Here is an 18,814-nt window from a genome sequence, read left to right as displayed (position 1 = left end):
ACCACATTGCAAAAATTATTGAAAGGCACAAATATTCAAAATCTTCTAGACTTGTGGGAAAACTTGAAACTGCAAGAATTCCATTCCTAGTCCCAAATGTGCTTCCAAGTAAAGTCAGATCATATTCTGGATGATGAGTCATGGAAAAAGACTACCTTATCAGGGGATACAGAGTATGAAATGCATCTTGTATGAGAAATTAATATTTTACAACACTATGCTCATGCAAATTAGTGGTTTTCTTTCATATCAGAAAACAAAGTTTGCTGATCAATTATTTAGTTTTGAATTTAATACTGAAAAGTCTGATGACTCAATAGCTACTGCTGTAAAGGAAGTTTCAGACTCATGTGCAGCTGCTGTATGTTTGACATAGACCATGAATCTATACACAAAAGTCCATCTAAAAATGTCTCTTCAGAGTTATTTGATATTAAAAAATCCTAGAAAAGATCAAACATGCAGAATAAATTTTGGATTTTAAAAGTGCATTAAAAATTCAACCACATAAAAATTTTCTTGCTCTATAACCTCAGATGTATTAGCATAACCATCACATGAATCTTTTTGCAGATGCTAGGGTTATTATAGGAACACAGGGTGGATCCTCAGCTGCTGAAAATCATTAGAACTGCACAGAAGCCAATTTATGCTAGCTGAAGTTCTGGCCCATAAAATCTCTTCCAAACCTGAAAGAACATCTTGTACTACAATATAACAGGTCTTCAGGTGATTGAAAAGCATCTTGATGAACAATGTGGTTTTAGAAAAAAAGGAGGACTGTATGCCTGACAAATTTCTGCTCTGTGTTCTCTTCTTTAACTTGATTAGAAAGATATATTCAAGCAAAAACTTGCCTGGTACAATGCATCATTAGTCACACGCTGCTTCCAATAGTGAACCATCAATTTTATTTAGATGTGAATATGTGCAAGAGGTCTAACTGTAACTGGAACATTAGCCAGGGAGCAGATGGGGACTGTGATTGAGAGTCCACCTCCTGGGTATATGTTGTACAAGCAGCAGCTCAGCAGAAGAGAGAAGGTTATCAAGCCTCCTTCCAGTGCATGCAAACTACATATAAACACATTGACATAAGCTACAAATTTGGGTTGACCACTGTGTGTTTAAGAAAAAATTCTATTTCACGTGAAGTTAGCAAAGCAGTAGCCTCCATGCAATATGAAACGTGTTCTGTCTGTTTCATAGAGAGCAGTTTGCAATATCTATTTCTAACTTTGGAATCCAGATCACTGCAGTAGGTATGAGTGATTTCAATGCAGAAAATGAAGTAATTGCAAATGCTGGGTGTTACAGAAAAGAGAGAGCGTATCCCCAGAATTTTTTTTAAATGGATCCTTTAAATTTTAAGATTAACATATTTAACCATAACCATATTTAAACCTTAAATTTAAACAACTTAATTTCAGACAGTTTTTAAGAATCAAGATTTTTGCAAATACCAAATTATGCACTTTCCTTATCCAGAGCATGAGTAGCAAACATATCCAATCCTAAACTTTCCACTCACTCTTGAAAGTAACATCAGGACACAGTGCAGCTTGCATATTCCAGGTGTCATTTTCCTACATCAGCCTCCCAGCCTCCTTTACAGTCCCTGAGATGTCTGTTCCCCGATCTCCTGGTACCTGTGTTGTACATTTTGTCACTGCCAGTGGTGCAGGACTGCAGCAGAGCAACCTTACAGTTCATAAGGCTCTGGCAGAACACTGGGAGTGCCTCAGGGGTACTGAGTTTCACCATTTTTATGGCACTATTCTTATGATCAAACAGTGGAGTAAGATCCAGAGCAACCTCATTTTCCCAGAGGATTCTCTTTTTTCTGCAGTGATTTTCACCTGAAATATTGCAGCTCCCACTCACTACACCTCATGCAGCTTCAAATGTGGCTGAAAAAGGCCATTTAGTGAGTGATGCAGCATGCTGCCAGTAACTCTGAGTAGCAATTGCACAGTTGCTTCTGGTAAATACCTGGCTCCACTTTTTCTATCCTCATAATGTGCCGGTCTCTTTCTTGTTATGCTTTTTGCATTAGGGTAACTAATTCCTAAAATAATTTAGGTTATATATTCATAGAATATTATATATGCAATAACAATACAAATGACAATTAACCCATCTAAGAGCATATCAAGCAAAGTAGTTATCAAGTGACCAGGTAAACAGGTTGAAAATGGCAATGGTTATAATTTCAATATTTGGATTCACAGGAAAATTATTTACCAGGAGTTTCCTACCTCTAATGATAATTTTATTTTCAGAAGACCCATTCTTTCCTCTTTGAGCAGATAATAAAAGTAATTGGAATTACTCATGTAAATCAAATGGAGGAAACCCAAACACACTCTCTGCACACATTGTGTGACAATGCTGTCAAGGCCATCAGGAGCAGGTCCTTCCTCTGGAACACAATCACATCTGCTCTCTGCAGACTAATGTGCCATAGCAGGCAATTCAGTGCTACATAAACTCATCCTCAACATGCACTGAGAAACCTCTCATTCAAATGCTGTACAATTATTCCCACAACACTGCTTAGTGTTCTCATTATTGCTGACATTCTGTGACTACTGGAAAGACAAATAAATACCAGCAATAACTGGTACAGAATTGCCAAATGAAATAAAACCTGCCAAAGGAAGGCAGGTTCCTCCATCTTTTTTCCCCAGTTTTTCTTTTACCAGTTTAGGCAATCCTTCATAAAATGCTCATAATGTCATCCTGGCTTCCTACATGGGTTCCATAATGAGAAGTAAATCCAAACATTGATCCCTATGCACTTTATTTTCAGGCAATCTCTTCACAAAGATCCAACAGCCAGTTCTGTCCCTGACAGATCTAGCACCTTGTTCCAGAACAATTCCTGTCTGCAGAAAATGAAACTTGCAATCTTTCTCCTCAAAATACTCTCTACTTTCTTGATTACTGTGCCTAGTGTCACTATTCAATCTGTCAGTCAGACCTGTCATCTTCACATAATCTTCAGCCAACATTATTCTAAGTTCACTGCAAGGCTGTGCTAAATCACACTAGGAATTTCCACCAGTCTTAACTTCACTAAAATGCAGAATTTTCTATCCAGCATAAAAGCCTGAATTTATGTCCAAGTTCTATCTTCTGTCTCCTTTTCTTCCCCACTAAAAATACTGCTGTGATCAGTATTTTTCATTTATCAAGAGTAATTTTGATCCTATCACCCCCTTTTTCTGTATGTCCTCTTATCCAATATACTTTCACACACACACACATAATCAATCAGTCTTGACAGTGCTTCAGATGTTACTGTGCCAAGATCACTGCCAGCTGCAGTGAGTGTTCTGACCTTAGAGATTGCTTGAGGCTTTTCCAGCTGTCTGCTGTATCCTGGACTCACATCTGCTTGGAATGAGCAAGGAAAGAAAGTGATATGCACTTTTCTCCTGCCTCCGTGCAGCATCCAGCAGTATGGACCCCTCCCCATTGTTCATATACCTGAACAATGCATCAACCAAGAAAGCAGAATTTCCCTGCTGAGAATACAGGGTTTTTTCTGTCTAACATGTCAATTCTGCTATAGCATATTGGTCATATGAGATATAGTCTTTAAAAAAGAGAAAACTCTTTTATCTGGGACAGTTTAAAATAGTTGGTTATAAAAACAACATAAAAATTGAAAGTTCCTCAGTCTGGGATGGTGTGGCTATAATTTATTGTACTCTAGATTTTTAGTAATTAACATAAGAGGCTTCATAAAGAAGCTGGAGTTCACTGAATGCTCAAAAGATACTTTTTTTCAATTTTATAAGTTCTGTTTCAGTAATTTGACAGAGATTCTTAAAAAATTATCTCCATTTGCTATTGCTAATAGCAAATCCATAATAAACTAAATTTAGTGAAGAATTTACACTATCACCCATTCTTGTGCATGAGAGCTTCTTAATGATTCAGAGTGTGGGAGAAATTTTCCCGTGCCTATTTCTAAGGAAAATTCCACAATGGTGCAAAGCATGTAAGTGAGGTATGATACACCTATCTGGATAATTGTGCCTTAGCTCAGGTGTGCAGGTAGCCAAGGAGGTTTGCAGCATTACCCCACATAAACTGACAATCCAGTGACCCATGGAAATGCAGGAGATTTGTAGCCCATGATAAGGCCAGTGCTGCCATGGCTGTGTCCTAGCTGGCACTTTGTTCCTTTAAAATGAGCCAGAGCATTCTCAACACCACTGAGTGGTGTGGGAAATCTGTGAAGCTGCAGACTGATGCTACCATGGGAGAGGCCAGCATGGTGTCCTGCTCATGTGGGAGGTCGAGTTGGTGTGATCCCTGCTGCCTCTCCAAGAGGAATTTTTGTCCTCTCATGCTTTGCAATATGTACCTACTCGTTGCATACATACACACAGTGCTGTAATTAAAATTCTCCTCTGATTTCCAGTATAAACCATACTTTTACTATTTAAACCTACTAATTTAGTAGAAACCTTTCCTCTGAAATGACTCCTACATGTAGAACCTACAGTTTCTTGTGATTCTTTTATTGGAAGTGGAGATATGTTGGTTAATTGTGCTGTATTAGTTAATATCTTATGCATTAAAAATTGTTCACTTAATTTGAAAGACTGTGATTATCCAAAATCTGGTACTGATTGAATCACGGAAATAAGAGAAGAGTTTAATATATATAAAATTTTGATGATTGCCTTGCTGGGATTTGTCTATGTTAATGAAATATTTAGATGAACCTTCAGCTCTTGCCCTTATTTTGCAATGTGCTCAGACTGAGCTGTCGACCAGCTGAATTCAAGCTGGTTACCCTGGCCTTTAGCAGTATTTCAGAGAATAAATGCCCTCAAGTCTGTGTTCAGAGCTGAGCACTATTGAGCAAGGTAAGAAGATCCAGCTCCAAATTATTTCTCCCACACGTGGCATAAAATAAAAATTAAGAGGTTGGAAATAGACAAATTTCAATTTTCCTTCCATAAAAGGAAAAACCGGAGCAGGGGACAGACGAAATCAAGGTTAATGATTAATGGGCAAAGAATTTCTTGCAAAGCTTTGCTAATTCTTTCCTTTTCCCATCTCTTGGCAGAATTTAGCAGAACTCTCATTCAAAGAAACAAAAAATGAGAAGTTTGCAACTTTCATTTTTATTGCTTTCTTGTATCATCACCTCAGCAAATACATATGAAGGAAAGAAAAAAGGTAATATACTATTAAATCTAAATACTGATCATGAATTTTAAAAAATGTTTATGCTATAAAAATTGAGTAATTTTGACTGTGTGGTCATTAGGATTTTGGGTTTGGGTGCTGTGTTCCCTAAAATATGGCATTTATAGCTCTCTGTATTTATTGGAAAGTGTAGTTGCTTATAATTACCACAAATATTTCCCAGGGGGAACCCATACATGTTGAGGCTACAGAATTAAGGTAATCTGACCTTTAACAAAACTTCTTTTAAAATGTATTAATTTGAAAATATTCACTGAATTGATAATTGTTTTTGTTATAATCTTCTTGGGCTGGAATTATTCTGTGTGACAGATTTAGTCTCCTATTATGAATCAAAATTCCCAGCTACCTGACAGTGTTTAAGCTTTCATTGGCTGAGTTGCCTTATGCAGACTGCCTTTTGTCTCAAGTGGATGAATATCTTTGAGTGAAAGAGATCCATCTGCAGTAGGTTTTGCTGAGCAGTACTGTGAAGGGTCTTTATCACTGGCATGGTTATACAGCCATTTCCTACACATTTGTGATGTTGCACATTCTGTCAGTGTCTGTGTGACTGTTGAGCAAGACAGGACATCAAACATTAAAACCTCTCCAATGTGACAAAGAAAATGCCATGTTTGACCTCAGTATTGATGTATACAAAACAAGCATTAGTTTTCCTTCCTATCTAACTGCATTTCTAATACTCTAAGTCTGGAGGGAATAAACAAAGTTTTCTCCTTGGCTGGAAAAAAAGCAAGATATGCACATTCACAAAAGTATGGCCCTTTACAGCAGCTGTGTTTTGTATTTTTGTGAATTTATATTAACAGTTTTAGAAACCATTTGCTACACAAATTCTGTATATGCAATAGGCATAGTGATTTCAATCTACAGGAGGCAGGACCACCTTTCTTTGATCCTGCACATTAAATTTCCCCTTGGGTTTAACTTTGAACAATATAAAATCCCTGAATTAAAACACTGTGAGAAACTTCAATTAATGCCATAACCTGATCTGGTTTACCAGACAAGGCCTGCACATCCTTCACAGTCACTGAAACTTAGAAAGCTGTTTAGGAAAGTTGACTAATTCTGTAGTTTTGAGAAAACCTAAAATAAGAGCACTAACTTTATTTTGAGGCTTCTACCATCATCTTTGCTCAGAACTATTCAGATTCCACTGTATGATCAAAGTTTAGTTCCCCAAAGATACACAAGGCAGAGAGAGGAAGTCACTGTCCCCCTGTTCCTTCACAGTCACAGGTCCTGCCTCATGCAGCTCACATTCTCCCACCCCCACGACCTGTGGCACCATTTTTAGAGAGGTCAGTCCCTTCACTCTCTCCATCCCCTTTCCCCTCATGACCTAGGACTCCTGTATCATGGACTTCACTTGTTTGCTCATTGCTTCTGCAATTTAAAACCTTACTTGTGGGCCACAAACAACAGGTCACATGTCATATTGGCACTAGCAGATATGCCCAACTCATCGTATGTTAAGGCAAGGGACTGATTTCAGAAGTGGAGGTTTATTTCTATAACTGCAAAAAAAATCTACTGTCTTTTCTTCCAGAGGCTCCTCACAGCCTAACTAGATCTGCTACAGTGGGTAGTTACAAGGCTAAAGACCCTGGTATTCCATTATGTTGAATTAAGACCCTCATCTCTTGTCACTTTTAAATCAGTCCAATTCCAATTCCAGTTGTCCATTTGCATGAATGAGTATTTCTATACCTTTCACTCCCCTGGTATCCTTCTTCTATCCAATCTCAGCTGCACCAACCTTGGCCAGAAAATAATGTAATTCCTAGTTCTCAAAACCTTGCCTTATTTCTGTAACCATTTGACTTGTCAGCAAAGCTCTGCTTGTTCTCTGAGTAACCTCAGGGGGTCATTTTCCTTATTTCATGTCTCAGTGAGGCAGATTTGTTTGCCACAATGGCAGATGCAAATGACAGTAAGGCATCCCCTCACACTAAGGAGGGGAGCAAAGCCTTTAGCTTTGCATAAGAGGCCTTTTAATGCTGTCAGGTGGAGACAGCTTTCCAAGAGCATTGCTTCTATTTTACCTGGAGATCCTTCTACCTTGGAGCTCACTTGTTCTTGTTTTAGCAGGAATTGCAGCATAGAACAGCACAGCTGTCAGGAGTGCAAAGCCCCCTCAGGGATGAGTGTCTGGTACATAATTCTAGCACAAGCAATTACCTATGAAAGAGCTGTTCTCTAAAAGAACAATCAAAGTCCTACTCATTCATTTGTATCCAGAAAATAAACAACTGCTTCAATTTTTTTTTCTGTATCATTGTATCCACCTACACAGTAAAAGAAATCACATTACAAAATCAGAACTTAAAGTAATTAGATTGCAGCAGGTAAATCAATTTAGATGAGTGTTTGTAAATATTTTTCACCAAGTTATGTACAAAAATATATATTGTAGGTTCTTATTTTATACTTAATTATGTAGAATAAGATGGAGTGCATTACCAAGCAAAGACAACACCAAATTTAAAACACACACAGGGTTATTCTTTTAAAAACCACAGAGGGTTTCTGAAATGACATGATTTTCTTGTACATTTATATCGCAGGAAAGAAGTTTGGCATTTTTGGCAAAGGTTCACTATCTAAAAGCAGAATTCCAGAATGACAAATAAGCACCTAAAAATAACATCCCTGAAACTGAGCCAAGATGATTCTTTCTACAAGCATGTGAAAAAATACTTAAACTCTTATTTATTTTGATTCTTCTCCTGTAAACATAAAAAGTAGGTGGGAATATTTTCCATTATTCCACTTCCTTGTGCAGAGCAGAGTTATATAGCAGCTGACATGAAAATGCATGCTGTTGAGCTACCACTTCTTGACAGTCTCATAGCTGGCAATTGAGCTGCATGTTTTTTTGTCCAAAAGAGAAGGTAACATCTTAGCTGTCATCCAATTCTGCTATGTTTTAAGTACTGCAGTGCTATCATCACCTTTGTATTACACACAGACCATAGGAATAGACTATACAAAAATCTGAATAGCTGTTATGTTTTCTTCATTCCCCAAATGGATTATAGATGCAAGAGATGTTTGGTATAGCATATTTTTATCAAAGTCTATATAAAATTCCTCAGCAAAATGCAGTGTGTGGGGTATACCCTATCAGATCCCAAAAACTACCTGAAGCTATAGGAAAAACTATTAGAAACACAAAAAGCATAGAAAATTCAAAAGCCATTTAAACTGTAGAGATAGAGAACTAAAGTGAGCCCATAGAAACAAGTCTGAAAACCATTAGTATTTCTTATTTACTTCAGTGGACTTATTGATCACCTCTGAAGTTTAAATTCACATCACTTCTTGTTAGATCAGTTAAACAGGCATTCAGGAACTAAATTTTGTGACATACAAAAATAATGGTGCAAGAAGTCTGGGAATTGGAAAGTTCAGATACCATTTACACTAATGATCTGTGTTATGATATTCTCAGGAAAAGTTCTGCAAAACTATTTCTGACTGGCTGTGTTTAAAATTTGCACTGCTCCCAAGAGTCTTAGAATTCTACCAAAATTTCTATGATCTAAACAAGTTATTTTTCCTTTTGTCACCTAGAAAAATCTATGAATACAATTTCAGACATAAATTTTCACTACAGGATGCAAAATATAATTACAGTTTAACTAACAGAAGGCCCTTTGCTTTTCCATGAAAAGAGACAACAACAGGAGCCTAACTGACAAAGGAGCAACCCATGCACAAAACAACTTTCAATATTTCTACCAAAGCAAGTGACCAAACATCTTAATGAGGAGCTTAAATTCACCAGTGGATTGCAATTTGTATGACTTGAGCATTACATTCTTCTGAATATTGCTGCCTGAACAGTGCTTGCATGTGACACTGGAAAAACCTGAACATACAGAACAGTGTAATGGTAATGTGGCACTGCAATCAAACTGCTTAACTGAATGTCTTCCTTGTTCTCAAACTAGAGAAGGCTAGAATAAGTTTTAAATACAAATACATAGTTTCAATGGAAAATAAGTATCAACAAAAACACACTGCATTAAGCTCAGCACAGGGAAGATGTGGACCTGCTAGAGTGGGTCCAGAGGCCACAAAGATGATCAGAGGGCTGGAGCACCTCTCCTGTGAAGACAGGCCAAGAGAGTTGGGGTTGTTTGACCCAGAGAGAGCTCCAGGGAGACTTCACTGCAGCCTTTCTGTACCTTAAGAGGACTTATATAATGGAGGGAGAGAAACTTTTTATATGGGCAGATAATGACAGGACAAGGAGCAGTGGTTTTAAACGGAAAGAGAACACTTTTACATTAGATAGTAGGAATAAATTCTTTATTCAGAGGGTGGTGAGCCACTGGAATAGGTTGCCTAGTTGAGGATGCCTGATCCCTGGAAGAGTTCAAGACCAGGTTGGATGGGGCCCTTAGCAGCCTGACCTATGAGGGCCATCCCTGACCATGACAGGAGAGTTGGAACTAGATGATCTTTAAGCTCCCTTCCAACTCTAACCATTCTATGACTCATTATTAAAGAGAGCATTTTTCTTTTCTTCTTGTTTTGTGGTTCACTCTAGGTGCATATTACACATTTCCTTTTAGAAAGCCTAGTTATGCCAAGTCCTTGTGAACTTCAGGGTTATTAATAGGGTTGCATCAACAGCAGTGCAATCGTGATGATGTAAGTCCTACCACCATATGGTCCCCTTGAGTGGCCTTAGCACAGTGACCTTTTTTCCTGTGTTAGATGGAGCTAAGAGTCTGTTTGCTGGAGCTGAGTTGGGCTCCTTACTCAGAGGAATAGCTTGGCAGCAGGGGGATGGGCCAGCAGCCACTTCCAAGCAGCATGATTAAGATTTCCTGGCAACATGAGCGATAACTGGCAAAAGAGACAGAAGGGACCATCTATCTGCACATGCCAAGGCTGGGTGATAAAGTTCACTGCTTTGGCCATAGGCCAAATGTGAATTATGACTCTTGCAAAAAATTGTTTAATGTCTATGCTCCAAGTTAAAATGACCTTTCACACTTTGTAGCCTTTCTTCTGGAAAAATATACTGGTTTTAAAGCTATATTACTATGATACCTTTCTTGTTTGTATCTTTCAATATTTTAAAAATTGCTACAGCTGCTAATATCCTCAGAAAGCATTAACTGCATAGGATTGCATACCCTTCCACATACCCATTATAATCAGCCAACAAAAGCTTTTGATGGTGCTGAAATGCTTCTAAAACAAGATGGTCACACAAACAGGAGTTGCTGGCTAAAATTACAGAAATTCTCTGGTTTGCTTGCCCAGTCTAGTAAAATCTTTTGAATCTTTTATCAATAATACTGTTTATATTTGGGTTCCTGTTTGGCCTCCAGAATTCCTGGTGTAGCTCCAAGTGCAACAAATGACAAAAAAAGAGATATAGAAATACTGAATATGAGGAAACAAGGTGTTTATACACATAATTCTCTCTGGAATTAAACCAGCATATTCTATCTGAAAACCCAAATTTTATGAGACAAACCTCTGAAGTTCTGCTGGTTTTAAATATTTGATCCAAAAAGCATTTTCTAAATGTGTATATTGCTTATTGAGGGAGGCACTGAACCACGAAGGAAATTATAACAGAGGAGGTCCAAGGACAAAAATAAAAACATACACATATGTTTGATTTGGCTTTGTGTCTTAAATTGACAAACTGCCCTAAAATACTGTTACACTGGCATATTCTCCCATATCTTAATGCTAACATTGTAAACCATTAAGTAGAAACACTGCCGAGAGGAAATTTTTCATTCTAAAATCTTGTCTATATTAGATCACTTGTGCTCTACTTCATGCATCTCAGGCTCAAAGTAATCTATAGAGTCAGAGTGAAGAATTTACTTACTCTTTCAAGCACCACTCTTCTCCCTTTCAGCAGCAATGGGTCATAAGGGATGTTGGAGGACGTCAATTAAGGTTTAACACCATATTTGCCAACCTGCATTTCCAAAAGTCACTCAAATTAGAGATTCTGTCAAATTGGGGTGTGTGTGTTCCTTAGTTATATATATATACTATCAAAATACATTCTAATTTATTTACCAGGCAAATCACTGTATAGTTAATATACTGTCCAGGTAATTATCATGTCTTGAGACTAAAACTTGTCCAGAACCTACCTTTGACTGGAATTCTATGAATTGTTATAAAAATACAAAAAATTAAATTATGTGGACTTTCGAAAATTATATACATACTGAAGAGGCTAGTGTTTTTTATATTTCCATTCAATTTTTTTTTTTTTCTGTTGTGGTGAAATAGTACTACTAGTTTTCATATTTATGTCACTTGTACTTTGACTTAGGATGATAGTACAAATGCCTTCAAGGTTTGCTTTTTAGGGTTTGACACTAGGAAGGGAAGGGACATGGAAGAAGCTCTGATTTTCTTTTTGAGGAGGAACTGTTTGGGCAACTTTTATTCACTACAAAAAATATTTTGAGTGGTATTATCCAGGTAATGCTTTCACTAGAGAGCTTTCAATCTTCAAAAAATTGTTTAAAAAGTTGAATTTGTAAGAATGCCAGATACTATTTAAAACCCTTATCATTATTTTTAGAAAGACAGGAAAGTTACTGCGTTTCTGAAACTGGTTACTATTTACTGAAGCAGAATATTACTTTCAGTGCCTGAAACATGAAGAAGAAATAACAATATGAATTAGTAGTGCTCTTAGACATGAGGACATGACTTAACCTCCAGTTTACTGTGCCAAATACATCTCTGTAAAACATCTCTATAAAACATCTTCTCTATAAAACATCTCTATAAACCATTCATCTTTCTTACTGAATTACATTACATAAAAATGCCCCAAAACTTCAAGTCCTTAGTATCTACTTGAACTCCTTTTTAATGTCTCATCCTAGATTCCTGTTGCTATTAATGTTTCAATATCACTCTTCTGGGAGTCACTAGAGCCAGCACCTTAATGACCTTTCAAATATCTGAACAATTTCTTAACTGATCCTGACAAAAATAGCTTGTTTATGACAACATATAAATTGCCACCTACACCACAGTGCTTAGCTAAGCTGCAAGGAAACCTGACAGTCCTAATTGCATTTAATGTGTTTATGCAAATGAGAGTAAGCAGGATGACCAGAGCAGAGGTCCACCCTCAAGAACAAGACTTTCACAGACTGTATCTCTGCAGGATTCCCCAAATCTGCTTTTCAAGTTAAGGACCAATAGCAAACAGGAGACACTTAGAGTCTTCTCTGAACATTTGAAAGCAACTCCAACGCAGTTTCTGTATATTTTCAAGAAACAGAGCAAATGGAACTGTGACTGGATTAAAGCTATTTCTCTGCCCTGCTCTACTGTCAGTAATGAAATGAGCAGAGTGGACTGTAGAATTAGTCTAGACCTAAAAGGAAGAAAGAAAGGAATGGAGAATACTCAAATATAAAAAACGCAGCTACCAGCATAAAGCATTAGTGAGTGGATCTCTGCAGCACTAGAAGCTACACAGAAAGCCAGCTGGCACATCATCTGAAAATCTGCTGTGGTCTCTATCCATCATGCTTACCTTCTGCTTACCCAGGAATAGAAAGTAGAGCTTGTTCTTTTAATTGGTAACAGGTTTTTTGTAAGGAACATCATAAATCATTGTTTTCTTAGTAGATGACATCAAATGGTCATTAGAGCTGAGGTACTAATGAGGTGGCTTGATCAGAAATCCCAATGAAGCTCTGAAAAGGTTCCCACACAAACCTTTTCAGTGAGCAGTGCTGGTTACTCTTCTGGTTTTCATTGACCACTACAATGCAATTCAGTCATCTCTCCTCCAACTGGGCAGTGAGTGCCTCATTATCCCCAGGCTCCATGGCTGACTGCAGTGCTCTGCCATGGAACAGTGATAGCAGCTGGGCCTTCACCACAAAGGCAATTCCCCTGCTGCTGACCTGTACTTAACTGCTTTCTGGGGCACACAAAGGTAGGCAGAGAAAAAATAAACCCTGAAAGCATCCTCTTGTTGCCACAGGCCCCCAGCTGGGTAATAATTAGCATTGACTTCATGACTGCAGAAGGCTGATCAATTGTTTTATTATATCTTCTTATCCTATCTTATACTGTACTTATTAATAAACTCGGTAGCTCTTCCAGCCAGTCTGATACAGCTTTGACCTCATTGGTCAATCCAGCTAAACACCATCCAGTGTCCACTTAAGAAATCACCCTTTGTAAACAAATCTCATGACACATTCCACGTGTGCACAACAGCAGGTGCAACAAGTGGAGATAAGAATTGTTTCTCACTCTTTTCTCTGATTTTCTCACACCCTTCCCCAGGAAAATGCCTGGGAAATTCTGTGCCTGCTCTCTGTGGCCAGAGAGCTGCTGCCACATCCTCTTGCCAGTAAGGCAACAGCATTTCAAACACCATGAAATACACAGAGAAATGTGTGCTAACATGAGATTTTGCTTACTATGCTGCCTCCATTCTACACCAGGACAGTGTGTCCCACAGAGCACTGTGAGGTTTCCACATGTTTCTTAGGGCACAGATGTCTTCAGGATTCACACTTTCAAAAACTTAATGTGCCTTCCCTCTCTGTCAGGACTCTGCCTCCATACCAAGAGCAATCTGCACTCTGTTTCCTGGAGAGGGAGTTCAGCCTGATCCTGATGTATGCCATTGAATAGCCTCAGTCTCTTCTCAGATGCTATCTGACCACAATGTAATCTTTTACTTTAATATGTTAATTTAAAGGAAATGCAACTTTTGTAAGAAACTTCAGCCAAGCAACATGTCCCTCAGCACCTTCTGGCTTGGTAGTATCAGTGTCATCATAAAGAATGCGATGGACATTTGGATCTGGAGTAAACTTACAGCTCCCACAGGAGACACTTGTGCTGCTTACTATTTTAATCTCCCTAAATCAGCTCACAGGAAGTGGCAATGGGAAGCGCTGCTGAATACATTGTGTTCTATCTGAAATTTCAGGTAGCAGAAATTAGCATAACTACCACTGAGACTCTTAGAGAATAAAAATAAAACTAGGAGTATGATGTGCTATTCCATCCGAGAGGAATTTTTGCACATCCCTTCTCCCAAACCCATCTCTGGAATTATAGTAAATTCATAGAATTTAGACCTTGGGTTAGAATTTCTCTTATAATCCCATGCCCATTTCTACTCTTTCTATTCTAGGTTATGCAGATTGTGTATATTTATTTAAAATGTTCTACTTTACAGAACATTAAGTTCTAGTCAATTAATTCCACTGATAATAACTGCTTGGCCTTAAAATGTCTCTTGCCATTCATTTCAATAAAATGTTACTCTCCTAAATACCATCAAAGAGCTGATATTTATGGGCCTACCAAAAATATTTAAATTATTAGTTATTTTCCATATATGCAGTATCAATGCTAGTTCCCAAACTGGCTTTAGAAAAAAAAAATCACTTTGAATACTTGGAATATGATAATCTTGATGTGCAGGAGGAAACCAAATTCTCAGACATCTGCTCAGGGCCTGGGTACTCTGAGCTGAGAAGGATTTCTCAGAGTACAGGCATCAGAGCAGCACTTAGCACCCTGCAAAGCCAGCACTTCATTGCTTCTGATCTCCCTTTCAGGCATTCTGGACCAAGTCCAGAGCAATCCAAACAGATGACTCTTGTGTCTATAACAAGTGATTGAAGGATCTTTTACAGCTCTTCTGTAAGATCTACTTTGTCACAATTTGGCTACTGGCTACCTGTGTTTCTGTTTTTCTAAGTCAACACAGCCACACAGCTAAACTGTTGTACTACAGAACACTCTGGATCCCCAGAATCTCCAGATGGAAGGCTGCTTGTTTCACATATCTCTTCATTTCATTAAAATGTAGTAGCTTTCCCCACAGACTTTCTGTGAGCTGACACTGCCTTGAGTGTTTCCACACTGATTGTATACTGCACTCTCTGGGATGGTGTGGGTAGCTGGAAAATGTAGTAAACCAATATTTTCCCTCTTGCTGTGCAGCAAGTTAGTCCCTCAATACACACGTGTTCCTGACTAAGCTTAATTGACTGTAATAAGGCAATCAAATGTGAATATTCTTTGCTCTTTGATTTCTAGGATACTCTTTTAACAGTAATCAAAATGAGAGCAAAGACATTCAGCACCTTTGCAGCTCTGGGGAAAAGCAAGGCCTCACATACTCAACTTTTGTGCTTTGTCCTTCACCAGTGTGCAGTGATGGCAACATCTTAATGTAAAGGGAAGGACTGGAGTTCGTGAGCCACACGGTGACATTAGCAGCTTCAGCAGCCCTTCCCTCTGGCCACTGCACCGGAGCTGTGGCACACCCCACCGTGCCAGCACAGCTCCCTGGAGCCACACAGGGATTCACAATTCCTCTTGTAGCCAGTCAGCTTGGAAACTGATCCAGCTGAAAAACAATCCTATTTTTTCTTGCTTATCCTACTTTTTAGCTGGATAAGCTCCCTGATGTTCACTCTGCAGCTAAGGGAACAGTTATGCTGGGGCAGTGATGAGACTACAGGAGGTCAGGAGTGAGTGGGTGGCAGCAGGATAGGGAAAAGTCTGCTTAGAGTTGCTTGGGCAGCACTGAAGCCAGATGTCTAGTTAGGAACTAAACACTGAGTCACATATTTTTTAACTTCAAATTTTTATCCTCAATTTAAAAAAATAAATAAATAAATCTGCTACCTTATCAGTGTTTCCACCATACAATTAAGTCCCTATTAGCATTTTAAAGACCCTTTCCTCAACTCGAATTCAAAAATCACTTTAGCAAAAGAAAGGGAAGTCAGAAAACCCCCTAATTTATCATTCCAGCTCATAAAGTAATTCATTTTTCTGGCTAGTGTTAATGAAATTTATATTAAAAAGGTCTAGGGCAATATCCTTGAAAATACAATTGTTTTCTGCACTATCAGCCACATATTATCCAGATTAAATAAAAATTTCATACTTTGGAGCTTTTTGTGTATTTGCTCAAATTACAGCTTTCATTTTCCTCAGACCCTCCATACATATTTCAACAGAGTAAGCACAGAAAAAGTACCAAAATTAGAGAGATAAGGTTTAATTTTGAATAATCCAATCCCTAATCTAATGCTTTACTATTACTATTTCTAGTTTTAATAAGGCTATTTAGACTACAAGAGAAATCTCTTTAATAATGGAATTCTGGTGTAGTATTTTTGGGAGGTCTCTTTGCCTTTTTTCCCTCTTGATTCCCCTACACCACCCAGTTCTTCTTTATTCACATGTAAGCACTCACTTGGTAATTGTGTGTGATCACTAAACACAGGAACATGCAGGCATGAGTGTCCCTAATCAGACATACACAGAAACAAAATCTCTGTCCTTCAAGGACAGGGCAATTTCTGTCAGGCATTTTAAAGCCAAGGCAGGTCACTGAAGTTATTATTAGCACTAATTAGCACTCTCACAAGCTGTTGAATTCTTCACCTGCAACCAAAGGGCACTCAATATGGTGCAGAATTTGCTCTCATCTTTGAAAGAATAAGAGAACTTGATCCTCTTTAGAAACATGAGACTGCTCTATTGCATGTGAATAGACCTTTGATAAAATTGTATCTGATCCATGTACCAAATTATCTACAGAAGGAGAGATATGATGAAACTGTTCCAAAACAAAGGAATTCTACACATGTCTAAACAGATCCTTAGGCAGAAAAGGAAGACATCTGGTCTTACTTAATGTAGTGGTGCTATATTTTACCTTTCAACCAGGTTACAGACAATTCATACCCTACTCAGTTACAGTGCTGTTCTTTTAATGTAGTGTTTTATGTAAGACTTTGAAGATATGTCTGTATGAAAACTGAATTTTTGTCCTTGTGGACAGCCTCCCTTGAGAATTAGAGAGATCTAAACTGAATCACTGAGCTCCAAATAAAACATGGATCCTAATTGTGACAGTGGCTAAGAAGTGATGAAAGCCCAGTGAGCCATCACTTTTGTATGTTAGGCACATTTCTAACAATGTGTCATAATAGGGAAGCCTGGCAATAGCTCTCATTAGCCAAAAGCACTGCTTCAGAGCAGTTGAAGGATTTATTTGGAAGAGGGGAGAAAGAAATGTGTTAAAATCAGCTATTTTGGGTCTATGATATAACTGCCAGTATGACCTTTAGAGATAAATTTTCTACAAAGAGTAAGCAAAATTGTAGCAGGAGTCAAAAGAATAACATATCATCCAAAATAAAACTAGCAAATATTTATTATAGAACTTCCTATGTGGGAACCAGGCACCTAAAGCATTCACCTCCAGAAACAAGTCATTATCTTCTCCATGGCAAGAAGTTGGAAACAACTGGAAGCCTTAAAAGACAATAGGCAAGATGTATCTCCAGCTACCAATCCTTTCAAAGTGAAAAGCAGAGAGTGAGAAACACAGAACAAACACTGCTTTAAAAAAATTCAAGGCCCAGCTCAGTGCAGACAGACAAGTGGCAGCTCTTCAGCAGTTGGACATGCAACCCACCAGCTGAAAGCTGACAACCTCACCCAAACTGGGGCTGCCTGTGTCACTCTGAGCTGTGTTCAAGTTTGTATCTGCCACAGAGGCTGCAGCTTCCCCACCAGCTCCACTTGGCAATGCTCTCTCACACATTTTCATACAGCCAAATGTCAGCTGACAGAGCTGGGAATAAGGCCCTAGGATATACATCAGTCCATCCCACATGACACATCAGATTTTTTTTCTCTTTTTTAAGGTAGCACTCAATATTTAACAAACAACTGCACAATTCTGAAACACCAGTAACATCAATGATCACAATTTTAGCATGATCAGTATTACTACCTATGCTTTCAATTAGACAACAAAACCCCCTGAGCCTCTAGCTACTATGAGACCATTCAGTGTGACAACTGGAATTCTTTTTAGCCTCCTCATCCCATTCCTGAATAACTTTCTTATTCACAGTAAAGACAGCAATGCATTTCCTCTAAAACTAATATACAAACAGCATCAAAATTCTGGCCTGCACTTGCTCAGTGATAGTACCATTAAGATGAATCAAGGTCACTGCTTTTTTATTTGTCTTGAAAAGGAAGTGCCACAAACTGAGACATGACGCTGACAACAGAGTATCAGTTTTTTTTCATAGTTTTCAACAATGCACATTTGTAACATTTTCATTATTTAGACACTTGATTTCCTGACTCCAGGGCACAGCTAACAAGGTGTATTTTTGGGAATGCATAAATGACGTGATCCATTTCTTTTAGTATCATGCCAGCAGCTGAAGGATAAGATAATTGCCTGGAAGTGCATTGAGTAGTTTCATTCTGCTGAACTAATTAGGATAATGGGAATTCTGGAACTGAATCTCTGGACATCTGAGTAAAATCAAGTCTTTTAAATGCTATGACAGAAATCACTGTCAAATGTACAAGGACCACTTCACCTCACAGAGACAAACCTCTCTACAGAAACAAGCACTACTAACTCATAGTTACTCTCAGAAAGGAAAAGAGAATAATTTTCTATCTCTTTGTGATTATTCTAACCCAGTTGGCTTATTGACAAATCCTTTATAAGGTTGCAAAGTCAAGTAAAGGT

At 38.2% G+C, this 18,814-nt stretch overlaps 1 protein-coding gene across 2 annotated transcripts in view; it reads left to right on the top strand.

Moving 5' to 3' along the window:
* The window catches only part of LIPC (lipase C, hepatic type), a 68,356-nt gene that overhangs the window by 12,076 nt on the left and 37,466 nt on the right, over positions 1–18,814 (top strand). The window contains exons 1-2 of one of the 2 annotated variants that reach the window (XM_021532053.2): positions 4,764–4,886; positions 5,090–5,202. In XM_021532053.2, the coding sequence (XP_021387728.1) occupies positions 5,124–5,202 (79 nt within the window). In that variant the 5' untranslated portion in view covers positions 4,764–4,886; positions 5,090–5,123. Of the gene's footprint in view, positions 1–4,763; positions 4,887–5,089; positions 5,203–18,814 lie in introns of those variants that run through there. The other variant, XM_021532054.2, reaches the window with a different exon arrangement.

The sequence above is a fragment of the Lonchura striata genome, chromosome 11 (genome assembly GCF_046129695.1).
Source record: "Lonchura striata isolate bLonStr1 chromosome 11, bLonStr1.mat, whole genome shotgun sequence".
Taxonomy (NCBI): domain Eukaryota; kingdom Metazoa; phylum Chordata; class Aves; order Passeriformes; family Estrildidae; genus Lonchura; species Lonchura striata.
This window is presented reverse-complemented; position numbering and strand designations above follow the sequence as displayed.